This window comes from Lycium ferocissimum, chromosome 11 (genome assembly GCF_029784015.1).
Source record: "Lycium ferocissimum isolate CSIRO_LF1 chromosome 11, AGI_CSIRO_Lferr_CH_V1, whole genome shotgun sequence".
In the NCBI taxonomy this organism is placed as follows: domain Eukaryota; kingdom Viridiplantae; phylum Streptophyta; class Magnoliopsida; order Solanales; family Solanaceae; genus Lycium; species Lycium ferocissimum.
Genome location: NC_081352.1, coordinates 12,643,999 through 12,667,979, shown reverse-complemented (window position 1 = coordinate 12,667,979; position 23,981 = coordinate 12,643,999). Strand labels below are relative to the sequence as shown.

General features: G+C 35.4%; 2 protein-coding genes and 1 pseudogene across 2 annotated transcripts; all 3 read right to left on the bottom strand.

Moving 5' to 3' along the window:
* Positions 1-3,487: 3,487 nt before the first annotated feature.
* Positions 3,488-13,375, bottom strand: LOC132038621 (alpha-1,4 glucan phosphorylase L-1 isozyme, chloroplastic/amyloplastic). Its single transcript, XM_059429303.1, has 15 exons — positions 12,956-13,375; positions 11,047-11,285; positions 10,736-10,837; positions 10,341-10,517; positions 9,873-10,148; positions 8,281-8,552; positions 7,872-7,989; positions 7,356-7,784; positions 7,103-7,255; positions 6,355-6,483; positions 5,992-6,228; positions 5,723-5,799; positions 4,452-4,638; positions 4,077-4,277; positions 3,488-3,754 (listed from the first exon to the last, which is right to left on the bottom strand). The coding sequence occupies exons 1-15, from the start codon at positions 13,170-13,172 to the stop codon at positions 3,638-3,640; spliced, it is 2,931 nt and encodes a 976-aa protein (XP_059285286.1). The 5' UTR covers positions 13,173-13,375; the 3' UTR covers positions 3,488-3,637.
* Positions 3,824-3,941, bottom strand: LOC132038774 (U6atac minor spliceosomal RNA; annotated as a pseudogene).
* Positions 13,376-17,010: 3,635 nt separating the features above from the next.
* On the bottom strand, positions 17,011-19,588 carry LOC132036787 (lichenase). Its single transcript, XM_059427168.1, has 3 exons — positions 19,430-19,588; positions 18,407-18,677; positions 17,011-17,973 (listed from the first exon to the last, which is right to left on the bottom strand). The coding sequence occupies exons 1-3, from the start codon at positions 19,512-19,514 to the stop codon at positions 17,220-17,222; spliced, it is 1,110 nt and encodes a 369-aa protein (XP_059283151.1). The 5' UTR covers positions 19,515-19,588; the 3' UTR covers positions 17,011-17,219.
* Positions 19,589-23,981: the final 4,393 nt, after the last annotated feature.

Here is a 23,981-nt window from a genome sequence, read left to right as displayed (position 1 = left end):
CCATGTGGGTCCACCCCTAGGTGAGATGAATATGATTCCTCCATCTAGTCCAACTTTCACTAGAAATTTCGAATTTGAGCACTATATGTAGAAAAATTTGCCCTTCTTAATAATGTAAATATTTTTTGTTACATTATCAAATTACTTAAAAGGTAACCAAAATATATATTATCAAGTTACCTGAAAGGTAACCAAAATATAATAACTAATGTATGTAACTTCTTAGTAGATATATCATTACTTTCATCATGTTGCATTATGGATCGCGGGTCGCTCCAGCTGAGTCGATCCAGTTATGAGGGATAAGTCATAGTGGTATAGAGGAGTTACTACATCCCTAAACTTCCTCTAAATATTGAACGTGAAAAGGGGGCGTAGGGAGTTATACTCCGAAATCAGCTTCTACACTGTATAAGAATACATGCAGAGAACATTTTTTTTTTTTTTTTTAACTCATTCTTCTTCTGACAAATTCCCCACAAGAAAAAGTTTGACCCACATATTAGGACATGTAGTTGGTGAAAGATTTTGTTTCCTAGTGAAACAATGTTCAGCTGGGAGCAATTCTTCAACAAAGATTCTGTGATTTCTCTACTATTGTTAATAGGTACACAATCATTCTTCCTGTTACTGAATTATTCTTACATTGGTATAAGAGCCTAGGGTTATTGGATTTCTATTAACGGAAAAAGGGCCAAATGTACCCCTGTACTATAGGAAAAGGGCCAAATATACCTCTCGTTATACTTTGGATTCAATTATACCCCTATCGTTATACTGTGAGTTTAAATATACCCCTACCGTTATACTTTGACACACATATACCCCTCATTTTAACGGAAGGATACGTGTCATCATTCTATTGGCCTATTTTAAATTAATCCCTAATTAATTAAAATTCAACCCATGACCCAACATCCAATTAAAAGACTCATACCCATATCCAAAAAATTCAAGACAAGTTTCAATGAGCTTCTTCAATGGCTGCTTCTTTCACTGAAGAAGAAGCAGTGAAATATTTCTCGGCGGAAGATGCAATTCTTAGTGGATATATTTAGGTAAAAATAAAAATAAGTTGCTATCTGTTAAGAGTATTACAGAGGATTTGAGTAACATTTCTTTATGGGGTGTCCTTTACTGTCAATTAAAGGGAATCCGAGCACGGATATCGTTTTGATGAATTTCTTGAAAGCCAAGAATTATGGCGTGTACGATTCGTTCAAGATGTTGCAAAAAACGTTGAGATGGAGGAGGGAGTTTAGAGTCTTCGAAATTGTTGATGAGAAATTTAGTCCTTAGCTTGAGAATTTGTGGTATACAGATAATGGGAAGGACAAGGAAGGAGGGATTTTGTGTTATAATGTGTATAGGAATATCAAGAATAAAGAATTGGAAATTTAGGGCATGCATAATCACCATCATGAAGAAGCAGCCATTGAACAAGCTCATTGAAGCTTGTTTTGAATTTTTCAGATATGGGTATGGGTCTTTTAATTGGATATTGAGAGGTTGAATTTTAATTAATTAGGGATTAGTTTAAAATAGGCCAATAGGATGATGACATGTGTCCCTCTGTTAAAATGAGGGGTATTTCTGTGCCAAAGTATAATGGCAGGGGTATATTTGGACCCAAAGTATAACGACAAGACTATATTTGGACTCAAAGTATAACGAGGGGTATATTTGGCCCTTTTCCAATAGTACGAGGGTATATTTGGCCCTTTTCCGTTCTATTAATGATCTTCGTTCTTGATAACACTTTTCGTGAATCTCTGTTTGTAGTGTCGCCGTGGAAAAAAAAAAACTGAATAATTCAATGAATAGTGAGAGTTTTTCTTACACGGAATACCAACAAGTTTGAACATGCAAAGAATTCTTCTGTGGTATAACTACTAAACAATTTTCTCTCATCTTTAACAAAATTTCTTTTTGGGGGACAAGTGTCTAATTTATGTTACGCCAGAATTTAACGACCTTTAACTTCGGCGTAGTAAAGCGATTTTTCTTTGTTGTATAGAAGGATCTTTGTTATCCTAAAACGTATTTATTATCCCAAGATAAAAAAATAAAAATAAAAATTAACAGAAAAGAATTCTGTAGCCTTGAGACTTGGCTAAGTAACCATCTTTTTAATGTTGCCTGTAGACTTATATAATTAGCCACAATGGGCATTGGATTGTTTTGCCTTTAGATTTATATCATCGTAATTGTTTTACCTACTATAGTCATTTACTATATTACTACATACACTACTTAGCTTTCATGCATTATTTTAAAGGCTTGCGCCGATAGGTAGGTAAGACTGAGTGGCGAGCCGAGGATCTTACTAGCCGTTATGGTCACAAAAATCTACTTACTGCTCTATCCAGATCCTACTGCTAGCAGTGTCGCGGGTCAAATCTAATGTCAGTTCGAGGCGGCGGTTCAATTCTCTAGAGCGGAGCCAACCACATTATGTTTGTGACGCCGGATGTCATCTTCTTTTATGTCTATTCGGGTTATAACAACGAGTCGTTGTACTTGAGTATGTTTAGATGCTTCCTGGACTATATATTAGTGACTTATGGTTCGTTTCGAAATTTATTTTTATTTTGAGACTTCCGGTATATTAAGAAAGTGATTTTAAACATGTTTTAGATCTTTAATGGTTTACGCATTTCTTTTGAAATGATTTTATTAGTTTCGGATTCGCCTATTAGGTAATACCGTAATAGCTCTCACGGCCTTGGATTTGGTATATAACAGCAAGTTTAAAGTGGGTTGTCGAATAACTTATCCACTTTTTACTGCGGATAATATGGACTGATCCATATTTGATCCCAAAACTTTTTTTTGCGCGGATTGTTCTTCATTTGGGGTGGTCTTTAATTTTTGTCCTTCAAATTGGTAATCTTTAATTTTTCCACCCTTTAACACTGCGGGTTGTGGGTTCGAAGCAAATTCGAGTAAAAAAAAAAATTTAAAAAAATTTAAAAAAAAAAAAAAAAATCGCTAGGCAGAATTTTGCAAATCTAGCCAGCAAAAGGGCCTCACAGACAGAATATTTCTACCTTCAGGCAGAATTTGCATAGGCAGAAATTCTGCTTGGTGCCATGGAAATTCTGCCTAAGGTAAAAATTTAAAGACCACCATTTTGAGGGGTAAAAATTAAAGACCACCCCAGCGAAGGATAATCTTGCACATTGCCCATCCAAAAATATGCAGTTCGTTTTTGGTTGGACGGATACTTGACAAATTTATCCATTCTATCAGCACTAAATCCATCATGCCACACACCCTTGGCAGTTGCACAAATCTTTTCCCTACTTTCTTTTCTCCTAATCTTTCCCATCCAATTTTAAGAATTTACTTGCATGGACATGATTTTAGAATCATCCATTTTGATGGACTTGTTTTATTAAGCAGTATAAATATTAATGACACCATCCAGAGGATCTTCTAGGTTTAAGAAAATGAGCAAAACATAAATTGAGGAGAAGAATCGAAGTAAGCTACAAATGAGATTCTCAATCTCTTATTATGTAGGAACATCATCGTCTTACAGATTATATACGTTAACATGATAAAAAGAAACAACTCAGTGAAACTTAGCCAATGCTACTCACTGTGACTGTTATTTTTATCCCCTTCACTCTCTTTATGGTAATTCCACAGGTTCAATGTTCCAAATGTCTTTGGCATATTCGTGAATCGTTCTGTCGCTGCTAAACTTGTAGGAGCCGGCTGTGTTCAAGATTGACATCTTTGTCCACCTCTGCAGAACAGCATTCGCATACATCAGACATAAATCACAACTAGCAAAATTTAGTGTTTTTTTATTGGTTAAAATTTGGGGTAAGATCCATCGAAGTGGAGAGCCTTAACCGGATGTGTGGTAACAGGTAAAGCCCGAAGGCTGTTCCCATCCCTGTCGGGGGGAAGATGCCACTTTCTACGAACACAAAACTTGGTGTTTGCTCAAGTTTGATGATTAAACAAGTCATATTTGAAAATCTTGATTATCGAAGTCAGTAACATACACAAAAATGAGAAAGCAAACAAAATATCCAGAAGGAATTGCAAGCAACTGGACTTACTTTTTGGTCGCGATATGCCTCATCAACTTTCTCTTGGCATTCTATGTAACTGGGGAAGTCCTTGCCCACAAGGAAATAGTCAGCACGGCCAAAACCTTCATTTCCTTCCAAAGATCCTATTAGCTCATCATAGTTATAAGAGCCAAAAGCACTGCTTCTAATAAATTTTTTGACCTCTTCAAATCGTTCATCAGGAACAAACTGCAAAAGAGAGGAATAAGATTTGACAAGGTAACCATCTAAATGCATCTGAGAGGAAACTTTATGTGGTTATTGGTAAAGAAATAAAAGACGAACTATGACAAATAGAAAAATTTTAACCCAGAAAAAAGAACATTGATCAACATGTCAACACAAAAGAGGGGTGAGCTTTACCTTTCCGTCAGCTCTTTCTTTTCTAAGCCCTGAAATTTCATGAGCTTGAGCACCAAAGAGAAAGAAGTTTTCTTCTCCAACCTCTTCCCTTATTTCAACATTAGCGCCATCCAGTGTACCAATTTGGATGCAACCATTCATTGCAAACTTCATATTACTGGTTCCACTGGCCTCCATTCCAGCCGTACTGGGGGATAGGAGAGAGAGAGAAACAGAAGTCAAACATAAATATAAATCTCTACTTAAAGCTAAAAACATAAGCCTACAAAATTAATGGGAAATATTACATATCTATGTGCAGTCATCACATTACTGATAAATGAATAGGCTTGGAAAAACATTTTCTGCTAGTAGTTGCTCCCTTTAAGTATCATTAAGTAAACATAAAATCATCATTTTTTTTTTTCTTAACAAGTATATAAAGTCTTCAATTTTCATGAACCATTGGTTGGCAGTTACCAGAGTTTCCTACTTGCAGTATCTTTCTTTCCAATGAAACAGACTAGCCACTGCCCACTAGTTCCCTCTAAGTTTTTGATCCGTAAAATTGATGTTACCAGCTCCCCCATTTAAGTATCAATCTGTTTATGTTAAAATTCGGTGCAAAGAATTAACCGCCGCCATTAAAAGAAAAAGAGCATGAAGATCCAGAAGTGCTACCCCTATTCCTAGCCTTTGATGTAAAAACAGGGCTCAGCTGAAATTTTCACCATCATATGCATTCACCATTGCAGCACATGTTAGGTAAACTATGTCATCCACACAAAGGCAGGTCACTTGAGAGAGAGTATAACTGTATAGGGACTGGTGTCTTAACAAGAAAAGGTGCCCAAATTAAGTTTCTGTGTTTTCACATTTGGTAGGGTCATTATTAGTATCAAAGTTTTCTTGTAATAGTTGAAATTCCAAGTAGATCATACAGAGTTTACTGCCAGGACAATCAAATCAAATGGTGCTGCTTTGTGTCTCTGAACGAGTGAGATGATCACTGTCGTGTCACATCATCTCACCATGCATTCAATTTGATGCATATATGATTTATGTATGTGCTAAATACTACCAACCTTAACCTCAATAATCACAGTATTGTAGCATGATATCAACCTAAACGTTCACAAGTTATACAAGGGATGAGAACTAAGCAGCTAATCGATCAGTTATGTTCCCACAAACAAGTTTAACATAGTATAGAGTTCCTGGATCAATTGTTGCCAGTGGCAGCAAATCTATGGAAAAGGCAATTGAAAAGAAAGATGGAGTCAGTTAATTACCTGATATGTTGTGACAGATCGCTAGCAGGAATTAGCAATTCAGCAACACTAACATTGTAATCTGGCACAAATATTACCTACAAGATATGGAGGAGAGGACTCTTCAGGTTGAAGGTGCAAAAGTAATCATATGGGGAAACAGATGCAGAAACATCACAGACAAAATTACCAAGAAGTGAACTAAAATAAAGTAACTTTCAACTGCTAGAAAAGAATAGCTTGTAACAAATCAAAGCTAAAACTTCTAAGACAAGTAATCAAGTTAATACCTTCAAAAGATCACCTATTTCTGGATCATGATTTATAGTAGCCCCAACATCTGTGATAAATTTTACAATCCTCTTGGCTTGCACATATGTGGCAAAAGCTTTTCCTCCAAATATGCATACTCGAGGAACAAAATTAGTCTTTCGTTCTGCAGCTGTCATTTCTTTCATCTTCTTATACCGATAAACGATGCCGAAGATATTTAACAGTTGTCGCTTGTACTCGTGAATGCGTTTTACCTGAGAATTGGTATTTTAATTGACAAGTGCATGATTCTTTGTCCAAAAACAAGCGACGATTCATATAGCTAAGATAAACTTAACTAAGCTCTTACGGACAAAACTAAAAAATGGAGAATAACACACCTGAATATCAAACATTGCATCTGGGACAACAGAATACCCTGTCTTTTCTTTGAGAAAGGAAACAACTTTAATCTTGTTGCTCGTTTTTGCTTCCCTCCACTCGGTTTGAAGATCTTCATTGTCAGCAAACTGTATATGGTACCCACAGTTCAGTTAGAACATAAGCCGAACCCTTTAGCGCACATACACTCACCTTGAAATTGGAACTGCTTTTTAAATAGTTATGATGTGTATATGTTTATATTTTTTAACTTCACTATCAACTGGACAAAAGTGCAGCTTCAAGGAGTAATTTAACTTTTATTCTTCAGTTGAAATAGAAGGATAAACCGTAAACCGCGACCTATGAATGCCTAACACCTGCTAGTTAACCAAAGGAATTTCCTTGCCCAATCTCTGCTTTGCACAACCATTTGGAGTCAAAAGTTTACAGAAGGGTTTGTTTCAAAACCAAGTTCAAGTTTTGAAAAAAATATCAAGGTATTGGTCAAGTGACCTACACACTTGGCCCATACCATCTGTTTCCTTAGGTGGTGACTCCAAATTTTCGAACCCCTTTGGGTTGTACCCTTCGCGAACAAAGCCTTCACAAGTTTTCCGAAAATCAAACACACTTTCAGGTCTCAAAAACTTGGTGAATCTTTGGAGGGTGCAACAGAGGATGCATTTTCAACTATCTAACAACAAACAGCAAATCTTCCATTTCATCCTCTTAAACATGCCAAGTCAGAAAAGGCAAATGAAATACCTTCCGTAGTTCAGCCAGCTTTTCAGTTTTCAGGACCCAGTCCTCTGTACCAGTCCACTTAGTTATGATGCTACTAAGAGGAGGATTGCAGAAACGAATCCATCTTCTTGGAGTCACTCCATTTGTTTTGTTTTGAAACTTTTCAGGCCAGAGCTGTAAATGTTAAGAGTAAAATAATACATGAATTAGAACTCAGTTTTACCAAAATCACTGATCTGATACATATCAAAAGATCCATATTAATGATGCTTACCTCATAGAAGTCATTGAAAACTTCCTCCTTCACAATTTCGCTATGGATCTCAGCAACTCCATTAACAGCATGACCGCCCACAACACACAGGTTAGCCATGCGGACCTTCTTAGGTGGTATGACAGCTGGTTCCGGCTTCACAGTAGTTTTCTTATCAATTTCTGTTTCTGCAGCTGCTTCTGTCTTCGCACTAGTTTTCTTACCAGTTTCATCTTCTTCATCATTAGTCACAACTTTATCAGAAGCTTCAACTTTGTCATGGACTTCTACTGTTTCAGTATCATCATCAACTGGGATTTCAGGCTTAGTAAATAAATCAGCAACAGAACTGGGAAGATCAAAATTTTCTAAAATTCTCATAGTAATCAACTTTTCCTCCAACTTGTCCAGATCCAGTGAGCCATATTTCGATACAATTTCATGCACCAGCTGTTAGGATAGCACATTGCAGAAATTAGTCAAAAAAGTTTAACTTGCAAAACCTAATAGATTTGACACAATTTGTAGCTTCATCACCTCCTCGTCAATCGCCTCAATGATTTCGACATGTCTGGGAAGCAGCTTCTGCATCAATTCATAACTCCATTTCTCCAGTGCCTCAGGCAAAACAGTATGGTTTGTGTATGCCACAGTTCTGGCAAGTTTCCAGCAATAAGGATGTCAGTGTTACTTTAAGAAAAAATAGGAGATAATGTTTTATGTTTTAAAGTGTCATCTCCTGTCATTTTGATGTTTCTGATGTTTGATGACCAATTCAGATGATGTGGAACTAAAAGTTTAGAAATAAGATCTCATACTACAGTATCACTTGCATCATGGATTTAAAACAAATTCAGATGATGCTTCCGCGCAGATTATTCAGCACAAATTTAAAAGCCAACAGAAACCTCAATTTGCCACATGCCAAGCGTGTAATTTCAAGTACCTTTTAGTAATATTCCAAGCTTCCTTCCAACTCAAGCCCTTCAGATCTATCAATACTCTCATCAGCTCAGGGATACAAAGCGTAGGGTGAGTGTCATTCATCTGCACAGCAACTTTTTCAGGAAACTCTTCCCACTTAATATGATCACCTGATCTCCTCTCAAATCGTGCAATAATATCTTGGAGAGAAGCTGAGCATAAGGTATATTGTTGCTTCAGCCGAAGGGCCTTTCCCTCCTCTGATTCATCCCCAGGGTAGAGTACGTAACATATCTGATATTAGAGAAAAGCTAGCTTAGCCAGTGTTTTTGAGAGCAAGAAGCGCAAAAAAGCAACAAGGGCCCGCTTCGCTTAATGCGAGAAGCGAAGCACTAGCTTCATTGAACGAAGCGCAGTTTTACGAAAAATACCAAAATAAACCTCGCACAGATAAGTAAAATAACTAAATAAAAAAGGACTCAACAAACATAACATATATAAGCAAATAAAAACCAAAATATAAGTGGATGAACATCCTATTCTTCTTAAAGATTGTCGACATCTCCTTTATCATCATGATCATCGTCATTATATTGCTATCTTCTTCTTTCGCTAACACCTCAAAAGGTGAGGTGCCTGCGTGTCACTGCATTCCGTCGCTTAAAGCGCAGAAGCGAGCCCTTCTAATAACACAGGCTTCGCCATCTAAATTAATGGTTCGCTGAGTATGTTACTATGTCCCTAATGTATATTAAAAGAAGCCTCTTGCCCCTGAACTCAGTGGCGGAGCTAGGAGTTTTGTCAAGGGTGTTCGAATTCATATAATCTAATATATTAAGGGTATTCGAATTCATATAATCTAATATATTAAGGGTGTTCGAATTCATATAATCTAATATATTAAGGTTGTTCAATATGTAATATATGTCTGTAATACGGAATAATTGACATGTCTACACGGTATAATTTTTCGGTGAAGGGTGTTCGGTTTACACCCTTGCCGGGCTGTGGCTCCGCCACTGCCTGGACTCCCCGGAACCATCCCCCCACCCCCCACAAAAACAACAACCAAAAAAAAAAAAAAGAGAAATATTATCAACCAAAAAAAAAAAGAATAGTAGGTTAAATGTGCCTAGGACAGATATATGGATATCAGACATCTTCTACAAAAACATTGGTCATCAGTCTCACCAAAATTCCCTCCTCCTCACCCCCCCCCCCAAACAAACCCACCCCCAAGAAAAAAGAAACAAAAAAGGCAAGAATAAAATGTGCCTAGGACAGATAGGAATTTGGATATAGATCTCCTGACCTTTTCTACCAAAAAAAAAAAAAAAAAATAGTCATCAGTCTCTCATTAGATCAGTGTTCTGAACATCCAATGTATTAATAGTAAAGTACTACTGCTCAATTTAAGAAACAGGTAAATGCATCTCTATAAAGTCCACTGGTTATGATGGAACCCAAAATTATGTCCTACGATAGTTGTTGATCTGAAGGTGCAGTCAGTGTTGAGACAGCAAACTCAGAAGGCTCATACTGAAGCCCCAATCCACATTAAGAAAAGGCAAAAAGAATGTAAAACTGTTATAGAAACTAATAGATTAAGCCTACCTTCTCAGCGTTTACTTGGACTTCACATGCTTTGGTGTGCTCTCCAGCATTGAAGGCAGATAAATCAAAATCTGCTGATGGAACCTGTGTAGACCACAGTCGAAGGTTGATTGTGGTTTTGGTCTTATACCCTGGTATGGGAACATCATATGCAACTGCCTTTATATCCTCTCCACCACTCCAATACCTCTTTCCATCTGATCCTGTAGTGACGTTTCCATAGAATTTGATAGGGTATGAAACATCATTCCTCACAATTTCCCATGGACTGCCAATCTGCATGGACAACTAACAATAATGAACATCCACATTGCATGAACTAAATAAAAGTAACTAAGTCATAAAAGAAGGAGAACAAAGGAATATCAGAAGCTCTAAAGGCAAGAGGAGAATAGTAAGCAACAAGGATATAAACTATCTAAGGATGAAAACACATGTGCAATCAAGAACTGATGAAGTAAAGCATACTTCAAGCCAATCTTCAGCCGCCTCCTCCTGACCATCTTTCGTAATCTGTTGCTTAAATAGACCATACTTGTACCTAAGTCCATAGCCCCATGCAGGGTAGTTTAGTGTTGCCAAAGAGTCCAGAAAACAGGAAGCAAGCCGCCCCAAACCCCCATTCCCAAGAGCAGCATCTGGCTCCTGTCAGTAATTATTCCAAAATTAACAAGTAGTCGACTCCAACAATAACATAAAGACACAATAAGTAAGTATGGCATGCATGGCTTCTAAATATTACAAAACAGCCAATGCACAAAGTCACAAATTAATACAGATAGTCCAACCGTTCTTGAGTAAAAGACAGAAGAACTTGGAAAACTAGAAGATTTTCTGATGCATGAAATAAAAGTCACACTAACCTGAGAAGCCACATTTTCGAGATTGTGGCCAAGCTTTTTCAATGCTTCTGCATATGCACCATTAAGCTCCAGATTACCAATTGCATTCAACAATGCTCTACCCTAAACAGAAGATAGGGCATAAATTAAACTTGACTGCCATAAAGGTGTTTATGCCTAATTTTCTGGAATTTCCATGTGTCACAAATATATATATTGTAGATTTTGTCAGAAAATATCAAACTGATTAATTTATTACTACATATAATTTAGGTCACTCCGCCGGCTTAGTCTTATCAAAGAGCAAAGAGAAAGTAAGATTAATGAGATACCTGCAGAAATTCCATGGATAGATAGTATGCTTGCTTCATGTTCATTTTTTCATAAATGTCATACGTAGCATTCCAATTAATAAGGAGTGAATCACGAACGCTTTGGGCCGTCGCAAAGAATGCCTTAGGGAGCTCAAACCTTTCAGGAGAAAATAAAGGTGTGAATTCTGCATGGTATTTGATACTTGAGGCAATAGATGCAGCACCAGGAGTGAAAGAACTCAGATTGCTCTCAGCACCTATATATATGTCATGCAAGGGAATAAACAAAAATCTTGTAAGTAATAAATTGGAAGGAACTGATGGAAATAACAACTGTGTGTATCAAGTCCTTTGGAAGTTATTTTTCTGAGCTATCCTTGGAAGTTCCATTCAGCTTTAAAATAAACACCATCAATCTCTTGCACGTTATTGCCAAATGATGGTCTAATCATATTATGTTAATTTGTAAATTCGAAAGGCAAAATATCTTGAAAAGTTTGGCTGATAACACAGGAGCACAAATTTGGTAACAACAGGAAAATCCCTCTATAAGTTTTACAATTTACCAACAATCTAACCATGGCTTTGCTTATTTTGATTAGAAAACACAAGTTAGTCCCCATTTCCTCTTACATAAAGTAAAAGAGCTTATCTCATTCAAGTGGTAGATTCGAAAAGTTTCTGTAATTCCAATGGTCCGGATATCAAGTTTCTAACGCTTCATACTGTTTTGGATACTGCCTTAGTGCTTTAACAACTTGTTTCAACATAAGATTTGATAACTAACCAGATTTCAAGGTCCAAATTGTTCAACAAACGTATTTTCTAAATTATTGACCCACGAAATAATACCCTTCAAATATAGAGGCAGATCTAGTCCTTTGTAATGGTTTCAGCAGACCGCTCCATGTGTCGTAAAAAGATACTTCCTCTGTTTCAATTTGTTTGTCCTACTTTCCTTTTTATTCTGTTTCATAAAGAATGCCACTTTGCAACTCTTGAATTTCAACATCCCACATGGCATGTTTAAGATAAAGACAACATTAAAGGATATTTTGGTACACTATACATATCTCAGACCACAAGATAGTACTGTACATCTATAATAGACTGTACCCTACTCCAAACTCACTTTGGCTGTAATTTGTGAATCTTACATCTATTCAAATGGTGAATTCCTATTCCTTTTAACACTCAGTTTCATCATGAAATAAGAAGGAACTGAGTCTGTTCTCCAAGATAGTACTCCTTTTGTCCCCATTTATGTGACACTCTTTCCTTTTTAGTCATTCTAAAAAAGAATGACACCTTTCTATATTTAGTAACAATATAACTTTCCATTTTATCCTTAATGAGATTGATTTATAGCCACACAAATATCTGTAAATTATTTTAGACCACAAATTTCAAAATTCTTCCATTTAATCTTAAAACTCCGTGAGCAGTCAAACAAGGAGTATATTCTAATGAGAGATAATGGTCAAAAACGCACTTGAAGTATCATTTTTTTGCGAGTTTCCTGTCTATCTGAACTATCACTAACTATTTATCAAAACACACCTCAAAGCTGACTAGACCAAGTGTTTGAATACAATCACCAAAAGGCACGTGACAACTTAATTTGCCCATAAAATCTCATCCACATGGCAGCTGACTCATTAATTTCGAGGTGTGTTTTGATAAATAGTTGGTAATAGTTCAGATAGACAGGAAACTCGCAAGAAAAATGACATTTCCTGCTTGTTTCAGACCATTATCTCTTTTAATGATATTGGAGGGGCTCGCTAGAAATTAACGAATTTTGATTCAAATAAATTGCAGATAATGGTAAATGAGGGTGAAAAAGAAACCAGCAATCAAATTATACTTTTTGTGAAAATGGAAGACCTAGTTAATTAAACATGAAAGTAAGAGTTGGGAGTAAAACCTTGGTCAGTAATAGGATCCTCATGAACTTTCTCACTTAAAGTGTTCTTCACATGGAAACAACCTCGTTTTAGTCTCCGAAAATCGGCGGTTCTAGTAAGGAACAACTTAGAACTTGTGTTTCTACAACTGAAACGAATCAATCTTGTGTTTGAACCGTAATGCTTCAACAACTCTACTCCATTTGCAGTATTCGCACAGTACCACGAAGTCGCCATTCAGATCTAACTCAACTCACTGTCTTTCAAAATTTCCCACTACAAAAATATTGTTTTGAGACTACTGAGAATTTGGAGATTTATGAAGGTGAAGAAAATGTAATTATGATCATAGAGAAGATTTATGAAGAGTTTAGTGTTGTGTCTAGTTGTGGAAGTGTCACGTTCTGTTTCGCGATTATCAATGAAATCACGATTATCCCCTGCACTGGGACTAGTACACTACTGCTCCCTCCGTGCCATGTCACCATTTGCTATTCTCATAGGCAAATTATATAAATTTTAATTACTGTCTCCGTCTCAAATTTGTCGCATTTTTTATTTATGCACCCATTAAAAAAGCATTTACAGGTAGCATTTTGACTATTTTATCCTCTTAACATATTTCATCATGTTCTCTCTCCTCAATAAATATTTATTCTATTAATGATGAAACTTTTTAAATGTTGGTAAGTGAACTCACAAAATTAGTCCATTGATGTAATTAATACAAGGGTAAAATGAGAAAAATTACTTAATTTTATCTTGGGTAGATAAAACAACAAGTATTTTTAGCGAGGACGATAAATATTTTGAGATGGATGGGTGTAATTACTAATTTTTTTTTAAATTGTACCATTTTTATTATATTGATATGAATTTTTTTATAATTTATGGATTATTCATATTTTTAATTTTGAAATATTAAATTAATTAGTACATTTAGCTTCAAAAATTAATTAAATTAACTTTTGAAAAGCGAAACGTGACACAATTAATTTGGACACAATCGAAAGTGACACAATTAATTCAAAAATTAATTAAATTAAATAATAGTATTGTGGATCTTACTCAACCTAATGCAATGCATTGGGTAATGATCTCCTACGATCCGCAACTCATGGACGTTTTATAGGAAGTTGTACATTTTTGCTTCACGGGAGTATTTTTATCTTTGCTTCAGAGTGATGCTTCCCTTGCAGAAGTAAAAGAAAATTTCAAAGCACTTGTTTGACTGGTTCATTGTGCGGCTATAAAATTATCCTGTACTTCTATTAATTTTAAATGAAAATCTTTAAATGGAATTATAATTAATATACAAAAATGCTTCTTCTTTAAAGAGTTTAAAAGGAAAAAAAATGTCACGTGAATAGATGAAATATAAGTTTTCATTTTAACTGACATTACAGTATTCTTCGGAGAAAATGACAATTTTATTTTTGAATTATTCAAAAAGAGATAACTTAATTATACATATCATTTTTAGCCCAAAAGTGTCAAAAATGGTCACTCTCCTTCCTTTTCTTTAATAATAATAGTGTCAGATTGGTTTAAGTTAGCTCAACTATTTCTTTCTTTATTAGTTCTCACCCAATGTTCAATATTCGTATTGGGGCTCAACTGAATTTGAATTCGCGCCGAAAAATTCCACATTAAAGGGCAAATTAATCCCTAACAAAGACGGCTCCGTATCTAGAGGGACTCGAATTCGAGACCTCTAATTAAGTATGAATGAGTACTTATCAGTTCACCATAATTCTTGTTGGTCAGCTCGACTATCTTGCTACCAAAAATAATCAATTTTTTTTTTATCTCTGTTAAAAAATTTGAACTCCGATCCATTATAATTTTCATCCCATTCAGATTGCCTCTTAGATATCCCAGAGGGGAACAAAAAGTTTGTGATTGGAGGGGAAGAAAAAGAAAATAACTAGAGTTAGCGTTGGTGGATGTATGGAATCGTTACCACTTGATGTGATTTTTTGGGATATGGTGATCGTTAATTGCTTTGTGGGCCGAGGTAGGAGAGTGTCCGTCCATTTGCTCCTGACAAAGATATTAAAATCATGGAAATTGTACTATTATCTTGTCTCTTACGATAAAGTATAAACTCATTTTGATTTCATAAGCTATGGGTCACCATGATGTTTGCTTCAATTTTTTGAGGAAAAGTTTCAGTCAATACCTTTAAAAAGCAATTGTAAAAGGAGTACTTATTACCAATCTGAAAAACTTTAAGAGTCGTTCGATTTGTATACTATGTACTCTCTCTGTTTCAATTTTTGTGATATTTCGTTTTTTAAGATTCAAACTGCATGAATTTTGATAAAAAATTTAAGATGTATTTTTTTTAATCAAATTTAACTTCAAAATTTAGTCAAATTCACTTTCAAAAAGAGAAAAATATAACATAAATTGGGACGGGAGTATGATTTTTTAGTAATACAAAATTGTAGTGTATGATTTATAATGTAGTACTAATTACTATATAGGTTCCGATGCATGGATTAAATTAATCTAGAACTTCGAAGTATTTGAGGAGAAAATCTGAGTATGAAGAGATCGATCATGAGATTTGTCATTTAAGTTTGTTGTTATTTTGCATTCTATAACACATAAATAATACATAGATGTTTGTTAACGTGTGCGTGTAATTATTTATTTACTATGTTGCTCGGACTCTTCAAAAATGTCGACAGGTGCGTGTCGGATACTCCAAAAGTAGTGTATTTTTGGAGAATCTGACACGGGAGCGGCAACATTTTTGGAGAGTCCGAGCAATATAGTTTATTTATGAAAAAAGGCAAAATATTGATAACCAAACAGGGTGTGAATAATGCTAAATTTATAAGGTGAGTAAGATGGTATTCACTTGAATTTTATGAGGTAATTAATTAAGCAGATATTTGGACACGATCTGGTACAGGTTTGAAATTTTTTAAAAAGTATTTGAAGTTAGAAGTTAAAAGTACTAAATGATTTAGTTTTTGCTAAAAAGGAAATAAAATGGTCAATGGGATCATTTTGGACCGTGACATACATGATGAACAATGGTGTTCTCAGAGGATATAGTTGGTGTAAAGACTGATGCAGTAACTCTGAAGCCTGGTTAATTTTGTTTTGCAGTTGGAAGGTGGAAAGATTAAAAAATGTGAGACGATAAATATTTATTCTACTGGATGTTTCTGTCAAATTAAGAAACTAATTAACCTTAATAATTAAAAATTAAAGTAAGAATACATAGCACTAGCTTAGAGTGAAGTGAGGTCAATAATGGCCCCGGCTTAGAGTGTCATTGTGTGGGAATAACTAAAAGCGTTTCTATCTCTTTATTCTTTTTTATCAATACGAGTTGAAAAGAATATAAGAGTCAGCCTGCAGGTGATTGCAACATCATACAAGTATGTGATCAAGGGGGTGTAAGGTTGCCCTCTTTGTTGTTCCCGACCTTCTTAGTTATTGCTGTTAGAAAGACTTCTCGATCCAATCCATTCTTGGTGTCAAATAGAGAAAATAATGGATATGTCAATAACCTGGCACGGCATCTCGATCCAATCCATTCTTGTTGTCAAATAGAGAAAATAATGGATATGTCAATAACCAGGCACGACAAAGCACTGTCCATGTGCATGAAATAAAAAATTTTGGTCTTATTATTTGTGAATCACAGTATACTAGCTAGCTCAAGTCATGGTATGGCAAGAAAAGGCCTTAAACAATTCAGCAATTATGCCTGACTGAGTTCATCATTTTTTTCTCTTCGCGATATGTTTGTTGCGCGTATTTATGTGTTTACAAGTTAATTGTTGCAGATTTGAAACTCTAGACAATCAATAATGATTCATTTGGCTAAAACTGTAGTTGCGGGTGCAAAACTGATACTAAATGGGAATCTTAGATAACACACGACTTACAAAAGGTTGCTTGGCAGTTATTTTGTTCGGACTCTCTAAAAAAGTTATCGCACTCATGTCGGATTCTCCAAAAGTGTACTACTTTTGGAGGATCCAACACGTACCTGTTGGCATTTTTGAAGAATCTGAGTAACATAGTTTGGCAGGCAAAAACATCTCAAAGATAGGGAAATTGAAACATCACCACTTCCATTTATCATTCCAGAATCATCACTCAATTATTTATGTTCTTTACTTAGTCTCTTGTTAACAATCCATGAGGACTAACAGAGAGCAAGTAGTGTCTCTTAACAAGATAACTGCATAGAGAACAAATTATTTTATTGGTACTATGTCTTCCATCCATGCAGTACCTATGCTAAAGTATCTTTTATCACATTTCACTTATCAGAGAAGCAGTAGCATTAGTTTCAGCAGAAATATCCCAAACTCTATCAGAAACACCAAAGTTGAGGTTATATTTGGGCTGCTTGTTGGGAAAAAACAATCCAAAATGCTTCTCCAGTTCAGGGTTCTTGTTATTCTCATCAAACATTGCAAATAAATAGGTCTCAATGACTCTATTAGGCCTTCTTGGACTACCCCTTTTAACATGCTGAATTAAGTTCCTGTAGTAAGTTGCTGCATTGTTTGTTGTCGCTCCAAATGCGCCAGCAGATGGCCAACCACTCTCGGACACAACAATCTCTATCGATCCCCCTCCGGCTCGAGATAGGGCAGCATAAACAGCATCCAACATTGCATCAAATAAGTTCCTATATCCAAGTGAACCATCTTGTACCACCACATTAGGTGCAGTGAAAAGAGCATAGGGGAGAGAAATATCGCGCGGATTACCAGAATAGCTAAAATAAGGGTAAATGTTAACGAGCAAAGGAGAGTTTATGCCCCTTAAAAACCCAATAATCGGATCAATGAACGACCTAACGTCATTCCTAAACGAACCCTGCGATGGCGGAAAAGAGTTCCCGATCAAAGTCATGTCTACAGAAGTTGAAACTTTGATGTTGTTTCGCAAACCAGCTGAAGAAATTGCATTCTGAATGTTTCTTATGGCAGGAAGAAGATATCGGGTAAATGAAGATGTGCCTGTTACAGGGCTGACTTCATTTCCTACAGCAATGTACCTGTTGAAAACATAATTAAGTAAATAAATGTGCACTCTATAACAACTTAAATAAATAAAAGTTCACTCTCTAACAATGTAAGCATTTAGATGAGATGTTCACACATGTCCACATGGAATTAGAGCAAGCATAGGTACTGAATTTGAGTCTTACGGGCACATATTATCAATATGTACTCCACATGTTTGGCCTATAAAAAGGGAATCATACCTCACGTGAGGGGTCAACCCTTGTATTTATCATGCATTTAATCATTTTTTTTGCTTGTAATATACATGTATAATAAGCAAGGAGTATCATATGGACCCCTTGCTTGAATGTGGTGTTCAAGATATAAAGTAAATAGAAGTGTAATATCTTAATTTTTATTACTAAGATTAAATTATCTAATTTAAGGTAAACATCCATGCGAGTAAGTATTTTGCAGTTGTACCTAAATTTAACAGCTGGCCAGAAATTCCTGACATTTCTTTGTACCCAATTATTTGCATTTGAAGGGTTGGCAGCAAGGTTTTGGAGATCTGAATTGGGAACACCTAGCATAACTTCAATATTGGAGCCTCTTAAAGCTTGTAAAGCTGCTTGATTTGGATCATAAAGCCTCATCCTTCTTATGTTTCTTGATTTATAGAGTTGTATAACCTGTGATGCTGGTGGCAAGTTATTGCCTAGCATCCCATAGCAAACACCTATTGATTGAGCCCCTGCTCCAAAAGAATAACAAAGTGTCACAAAACTAATTAATCATAGAATTATTGCAAAGTTAAAATATTTACATGGGTCTCCGTCCCCCTCCTTCAAATTGGAAAAGCTAGTGAGGTTAGGGTAATAATTTTTGGTACGACCAATGTCATTTCCCTGAAAATAACTTATTTTTTGGAACATGTTTATTTCCCTCTTTTTTTTTTTTTTTTGGTTTGGGTGTTTAGTTGAGTGAGAAATGTTTTGCAAAAATCATTTATTGAAGATGGATTACAATATTATCATCAAACATGGTAGTGTTTTGCTGAACTTTTTTAGCATTCAAATTGCAAGTATCTAAGTCTTGGAAAAATTAGTGAGATGAAGTTCGAAAGTTGAGATAATTGCGAAGGAAAATGACTTCCATCCAGAGAAACCATTTTCTTTGGTGAAAGATAATTTCTAACACCAAATACAAGAAAATTGTTTATTATTTTAAGAAAAGATAGTTTATGTCATATGAAATACACCCTTAATTGGAAAAACCACACGAGTTTTACCCGAAAATTAGCAACTAACCATGACTAAATGAATGTTGTGCAAGTTAATTTGAAGGAGAAAAAAAAAAAAAACACAAGTCCGATACGAAAAATAAGTAAATAGCTATCAAAATGCATTTATTTTCACACACAAAATACAAGACTATTATGGACTCTAAAATTCAAAAGTTTAGACTTTTTATCGTTGCAATGTTTATCGAGAGTTTATAGCGTACCTGCTATATCAATGTTGGCAACAAGTAATCCTAGCAATATGATAGCAGCCATTTGAGGAGTGGTATATTTATCTGAGGTAGCCATGAAGAGAAGGCTTGTTGATGGAAACTAAGATATATGAAGCTATTTATATAGATATAGCCTTGAGTTTAATATTCGATCGAGTGGAATTATTTGGAGACGCCAAGAATTGAAATTTTATAGTATATGTTTACTTGTCCTCTTTTTTCAAATAACATTATCTTTAAGATAATCATGAGATGACACATTTACGAGGACAATTAATGTACAATTTTTTGTTATTACTTATATTAATATTGATATTATGAGTTCATGTATTGACACAGTGTAAAAAAATATTATACTCGGGTTGACCTATAATAACAAATAACTCTTCATATCAAACCTAATACAAAAACTTAAAAAATGAATACTGTAATACTCAGTTTAATTATATTGATAATTTATAAATATTTTACATTACACCGTGTATATAACTTTAAATCTATTTTATTAGGGTAATGAAGTTAAGAGCCGCCGGGTGACTTGTCCGCAGAGGACTGTATAATTTTCTTGGTCAACTTCGTTTAGTAGGAAAAATAAGATGAACTTGATGACGTAGAAGATCAATATTTTCTCTAAATTAAAGGTGCCTTACCTAATATGCTTCATCGACTTTGACAAACATACAGCTAGTTAATTGCTTTCATCCTCAACACCAATACCACAGACAAAGTGCTACTAAATTAACCCTATATCTAATACTTGTTCTGGTTGAGAATAAGTGTCTACTTAGCCTTTAGTATACCTCTTAAGAAAATACTAACTCTAGAAAAAAAAAATAGCTATTTTGACTAAATTGCCCTTAATTAAAATTGAGTTAATGGTCAAAACACACCTGAATTATCACTTTTTTTCGAGTTTCACACCCCAACTATCAGTTGTTCCTTATTCCTATATGAACTAATAATTATCATCATTTATGTATTAAAACACACATTGAAACTAATTAGGCCAACTATCAGTTGTTCCCTTTTCCTACCCGAAGTATCTTCATCTATGTATTAAAACATACGTCGAAGCTGATTAGGCCAACTAATCAGTTGTTCCCTTTTCCTACCTAAATTATCACCTAGCTAGGTATGTTTTAATACATAGATGGTGATAGTTCAGGTAGGAAAAGGAAACATCTGATAGTTCGATGTGAAACTCACGAAAAAATGATAGTTCATGTGTGTTTTTACCATTCATGATAGTTCATGTATGTTTTTACCATTACCTCAATAAAATTTGCACATTATTAATTTGACACATTAAGATCTGGTTGGCACTTAATTACCAAAGTGACACTCATAAGTCTCATTATATTCATGGCGGTCAAACTTGTACTGTGTAAAAAACCTGAGGTACTTAGTATTTTCAGTCTTAGTACATATCAAATGTTGAACCTATTTAATGATATCATAGAAATTGGCTAAATAGACGGACATGACGAAAATCGACCCGAGCAAAATACGATACTGGATTCTGAATTGTCTTCGATTAATAAGCCGGGCGCTGATCCGAATAGACTAAAATTAACATAGGCTTAATCCACCTTATTTGCAATATTTTTGACTTAGGCTTTTTTTTTTTTTTCCAAATTACTTTTAAAGTTTTACCTAATGTTAAACTTTTTTTTAACACTTCCCTCTTTTAAATTTTTAGCTATTTTTCTTAAACTTAATTTTTTACTAACGTTCCCCCTTTTACCAATATAGAGTTTTTTACTAATTTTTTTTAGGAAAATAATTTATTCTTAGTTTTCGGTAGTTTACTGTTAACGTTTTTTTTATGTAATGTATTTGTGTAATTTACTTTCTTTAATCATTTAATCCTACATAATTTTAAATTCGGCAAGGACATACATTTGTGGACCTCGAAAGGTGCTTAACACCTTTTGTGTCGTTATAGTGCGTTTGTGTCACGACCCAATAGGAGGGCCACGACGGGCACCCGGAGCTAAGCCACTGGGCACCTCTCATCATACTTCCACAATCATATCTAGGTGAGCCACATGGCCTACTAACAATCTCTACGCATCAATAATGCCATTTCCATTAGGCTAAGGCACTTTTATATCAACATCAACAAACATGCCTATATACATATATACAAGCCGACAAGGCTGGCAAAATGATATACAAAATATGAGCTGACAAGGCTAAAAGACATCTAACTGTACACAACTGTCTACGAGCCTCTAGAGAGAGTATGTAACATCATATAGACGGGACAGGACCCCGCCATGCCCATATGTATATACACAAAAGAATAGTCCCGGGGCATTGGAGCTCCGAATCAAATCGAGCTCCTTTATGCAGTCCCTGAACAAGCAGTGTACGGATCAAGTCTATCTCCCTGTCCACCTCCAAGCATGATGCAGCGTCCACAAACAAAAGGACGTCAGTACGAATAATGTACTGAGTATGTAAAGCATAATCAACAACATAATAGAAGCATGAACGATAACATAAGAAAGAAGAGTCATGGGATGATAGAGCCATTTATACCTCTAACGATGTTCATCATGTTTACTTACCCTTTATCTAATGGGAACCTTCCAATTAGATACACTTATATATATAGTAGTATCATACCCGACCATAGAGGTTCGGTGTCTTACATACCCGACCATGATAAGGTTCGGTGTTATACATACCTGGCCCTACCAAGGCTCAGTGTTATCCGTACCCAACTGCAGTGGTGCGCGCGCGATAGATATCATACCCGGCCATATAAGCTCGGTGTTCTTAATAGTCATACTTTGATATATATATATATATCACTGATGGCTCGCCCCCCCCCCCGGAAGGCCTTCTTCCCTTCCACCTAAGCGCAGAAAGGCCCAAAGCCAATCCCAGGGAACAGTGAAGCTTCATAGTGTCTTTCTGTCCAGGTGCAGGTAGTCCGCATCTTCATACAACTACATTGATCTTAGTAAAAGGTGCTTTATATACACGTGGTTCCAAGTTAATGCCAGATAAAAAGGATTTCGATTATAGTTTTCCATGCGATGGCCCAGGACGAAGTGGTACTTGTGATATTTCGGCATGGGATGCATTTTATTTAGTGAGTTTTTGGATGTTAAATACTATTGGATGGGTTACTTTTTATTAGCATTGGAAGCACATCACATTATGGCAGGGTAACGTTTCACAGTTTAATGAATCTTCCACTTATTTGATGGGCTGGTTAAGGGATTATTTATGGTTAAACACTCTTCACAACTTATCAATGGATATAACCCTTTTGGTATGAATAATTTATCGGTTTGGGCATGGATGTTGTTATTTGGCCCATATTCATACCTAACGATTTTCCACAAAGTGGTGACGAAACGTATAACTTGTACAAATCTTTTCATTTTCCAAGTCGATCCGATCCGCCTAGAAATACACATGCCCAGTTGAGATGGGATATGATTGCATCACGATGCCTAAGGACACGATCTAATAGATTGTTGTACCAAGTAGTTGGATCATAATCTCTTACCATAAAAATGGCCGCATGCGCGCGCGACCAACTATGAGAAATCCACCAATCCACGTATGATGTGTGAACAATGACAACCAAGTACCATAGTCGAGTAGCTAGATACGGATAAGGGGGCATGGACTACATATGATGAGCTACAACAATGGTTAAAGAGCCTAACATAGCTAAGTTAAGAGATAATTAAGCATGCCATGACGTTGTTAGGATCTCATATAGACCTTTATGGCCTTGGAAGAATTCTTAACGTCGGAAGAACAAGTTCTTTCTTTGACCTTCCCACGAGTTTCTTCTAGTTTGTGGGGAGTATATAGAAGTCGGATTTGGTATTTGGATATTTTTTGTATCAATGATCTGGCGAATTATCAATGATTCATTCTTAGATTTTCTAAGATTTTCTAAATGATGAAGAGATAAAAAAAATTCACTATTCTGAAATGTTGATTGTAATAGTAATAAAGGGTAAATCAACTGAGTATTCAACTTTTTAAAGTCTTTCTATATATATATATATATATATATAGATAGATATAGATATATGCATAGGAGTACATATGTGTCCTCAACATCATCATCATCACCACTTTCATTATATCCTTCCTTAGAGGATCAACTATCATAGGATGAGACCAATCGTATCGTGAGAATATCAAGAATCATGGGCTTTAGTGATTCTAGGAATGAAGTCATCTTGAAAGACATTATGGAATTCACGTGAAGGTATACAATAATGGGATCATGCCTTAAGAAAGAAGGGTTAGCCTTACATACCTCTTTGTCTTCTTAACTACCTAACGTTTACCTCCAAAGCTTGAGAAATCTGCATTTAAAAAGGTTTCACACCATGATTAAGCCTTAAAGACACTCTTAAGTTCAATCTAGAATAATTCATGAGTTAACGAAAATTGGGCAAAGATTTCCCCTATTTCATCGACTTCCACCATCTAGTAAAACAACTCCCCAAAGAACTATAATAACATCCGCAATATCATAATCAAGTAGTCATATTCCATTATT

Bases quoted from the DNA above. Each gene is read 5' to 3' on its own strand.
- LOC132038621 (XM_059429303.1), bottom strand. From the start codon at position 13,172: ATGGCGACTTCGTGGTACTGTGCGAATACTGCAAATGGAGTAGAGTTG. The intron at 7,990-8,280 runs GTACTTGAAATT...GAAACTTGCCAG, and splicing joins GCTTGGAATATTACTAAAAG to AACTGTGGCATACACAAACC. The intron at 3,755-4,076 runs GTAAGTCCAGTT...GCTGTTCTGCAG, and splicing joins AGGCATATCGCGACCAAAAA to AGGTGGACAAAGATGTCAAT.
- LOC132036787 (XM_059427168.1), bottom strand. From the start codon at position 19,514: ATGGCTACCTCAGATAAATATACCACTCCTCAAATGGCTGCTATCATA. The intron at 18,678-19,429 runs GTACGCTATAAA...CTTTTGGAGCAG, and splicing joins TGCCAACATTGATATAGCAG to GGGCTCAATCAATAGGTGTT. The intron at 17,974-18,406 runs GTACAACTGCAA...TGTTTTCAACAG, and splicing joins TGGCCAGCTGTTAAATTTAG to GTACATTGCTGTAGGAAATG.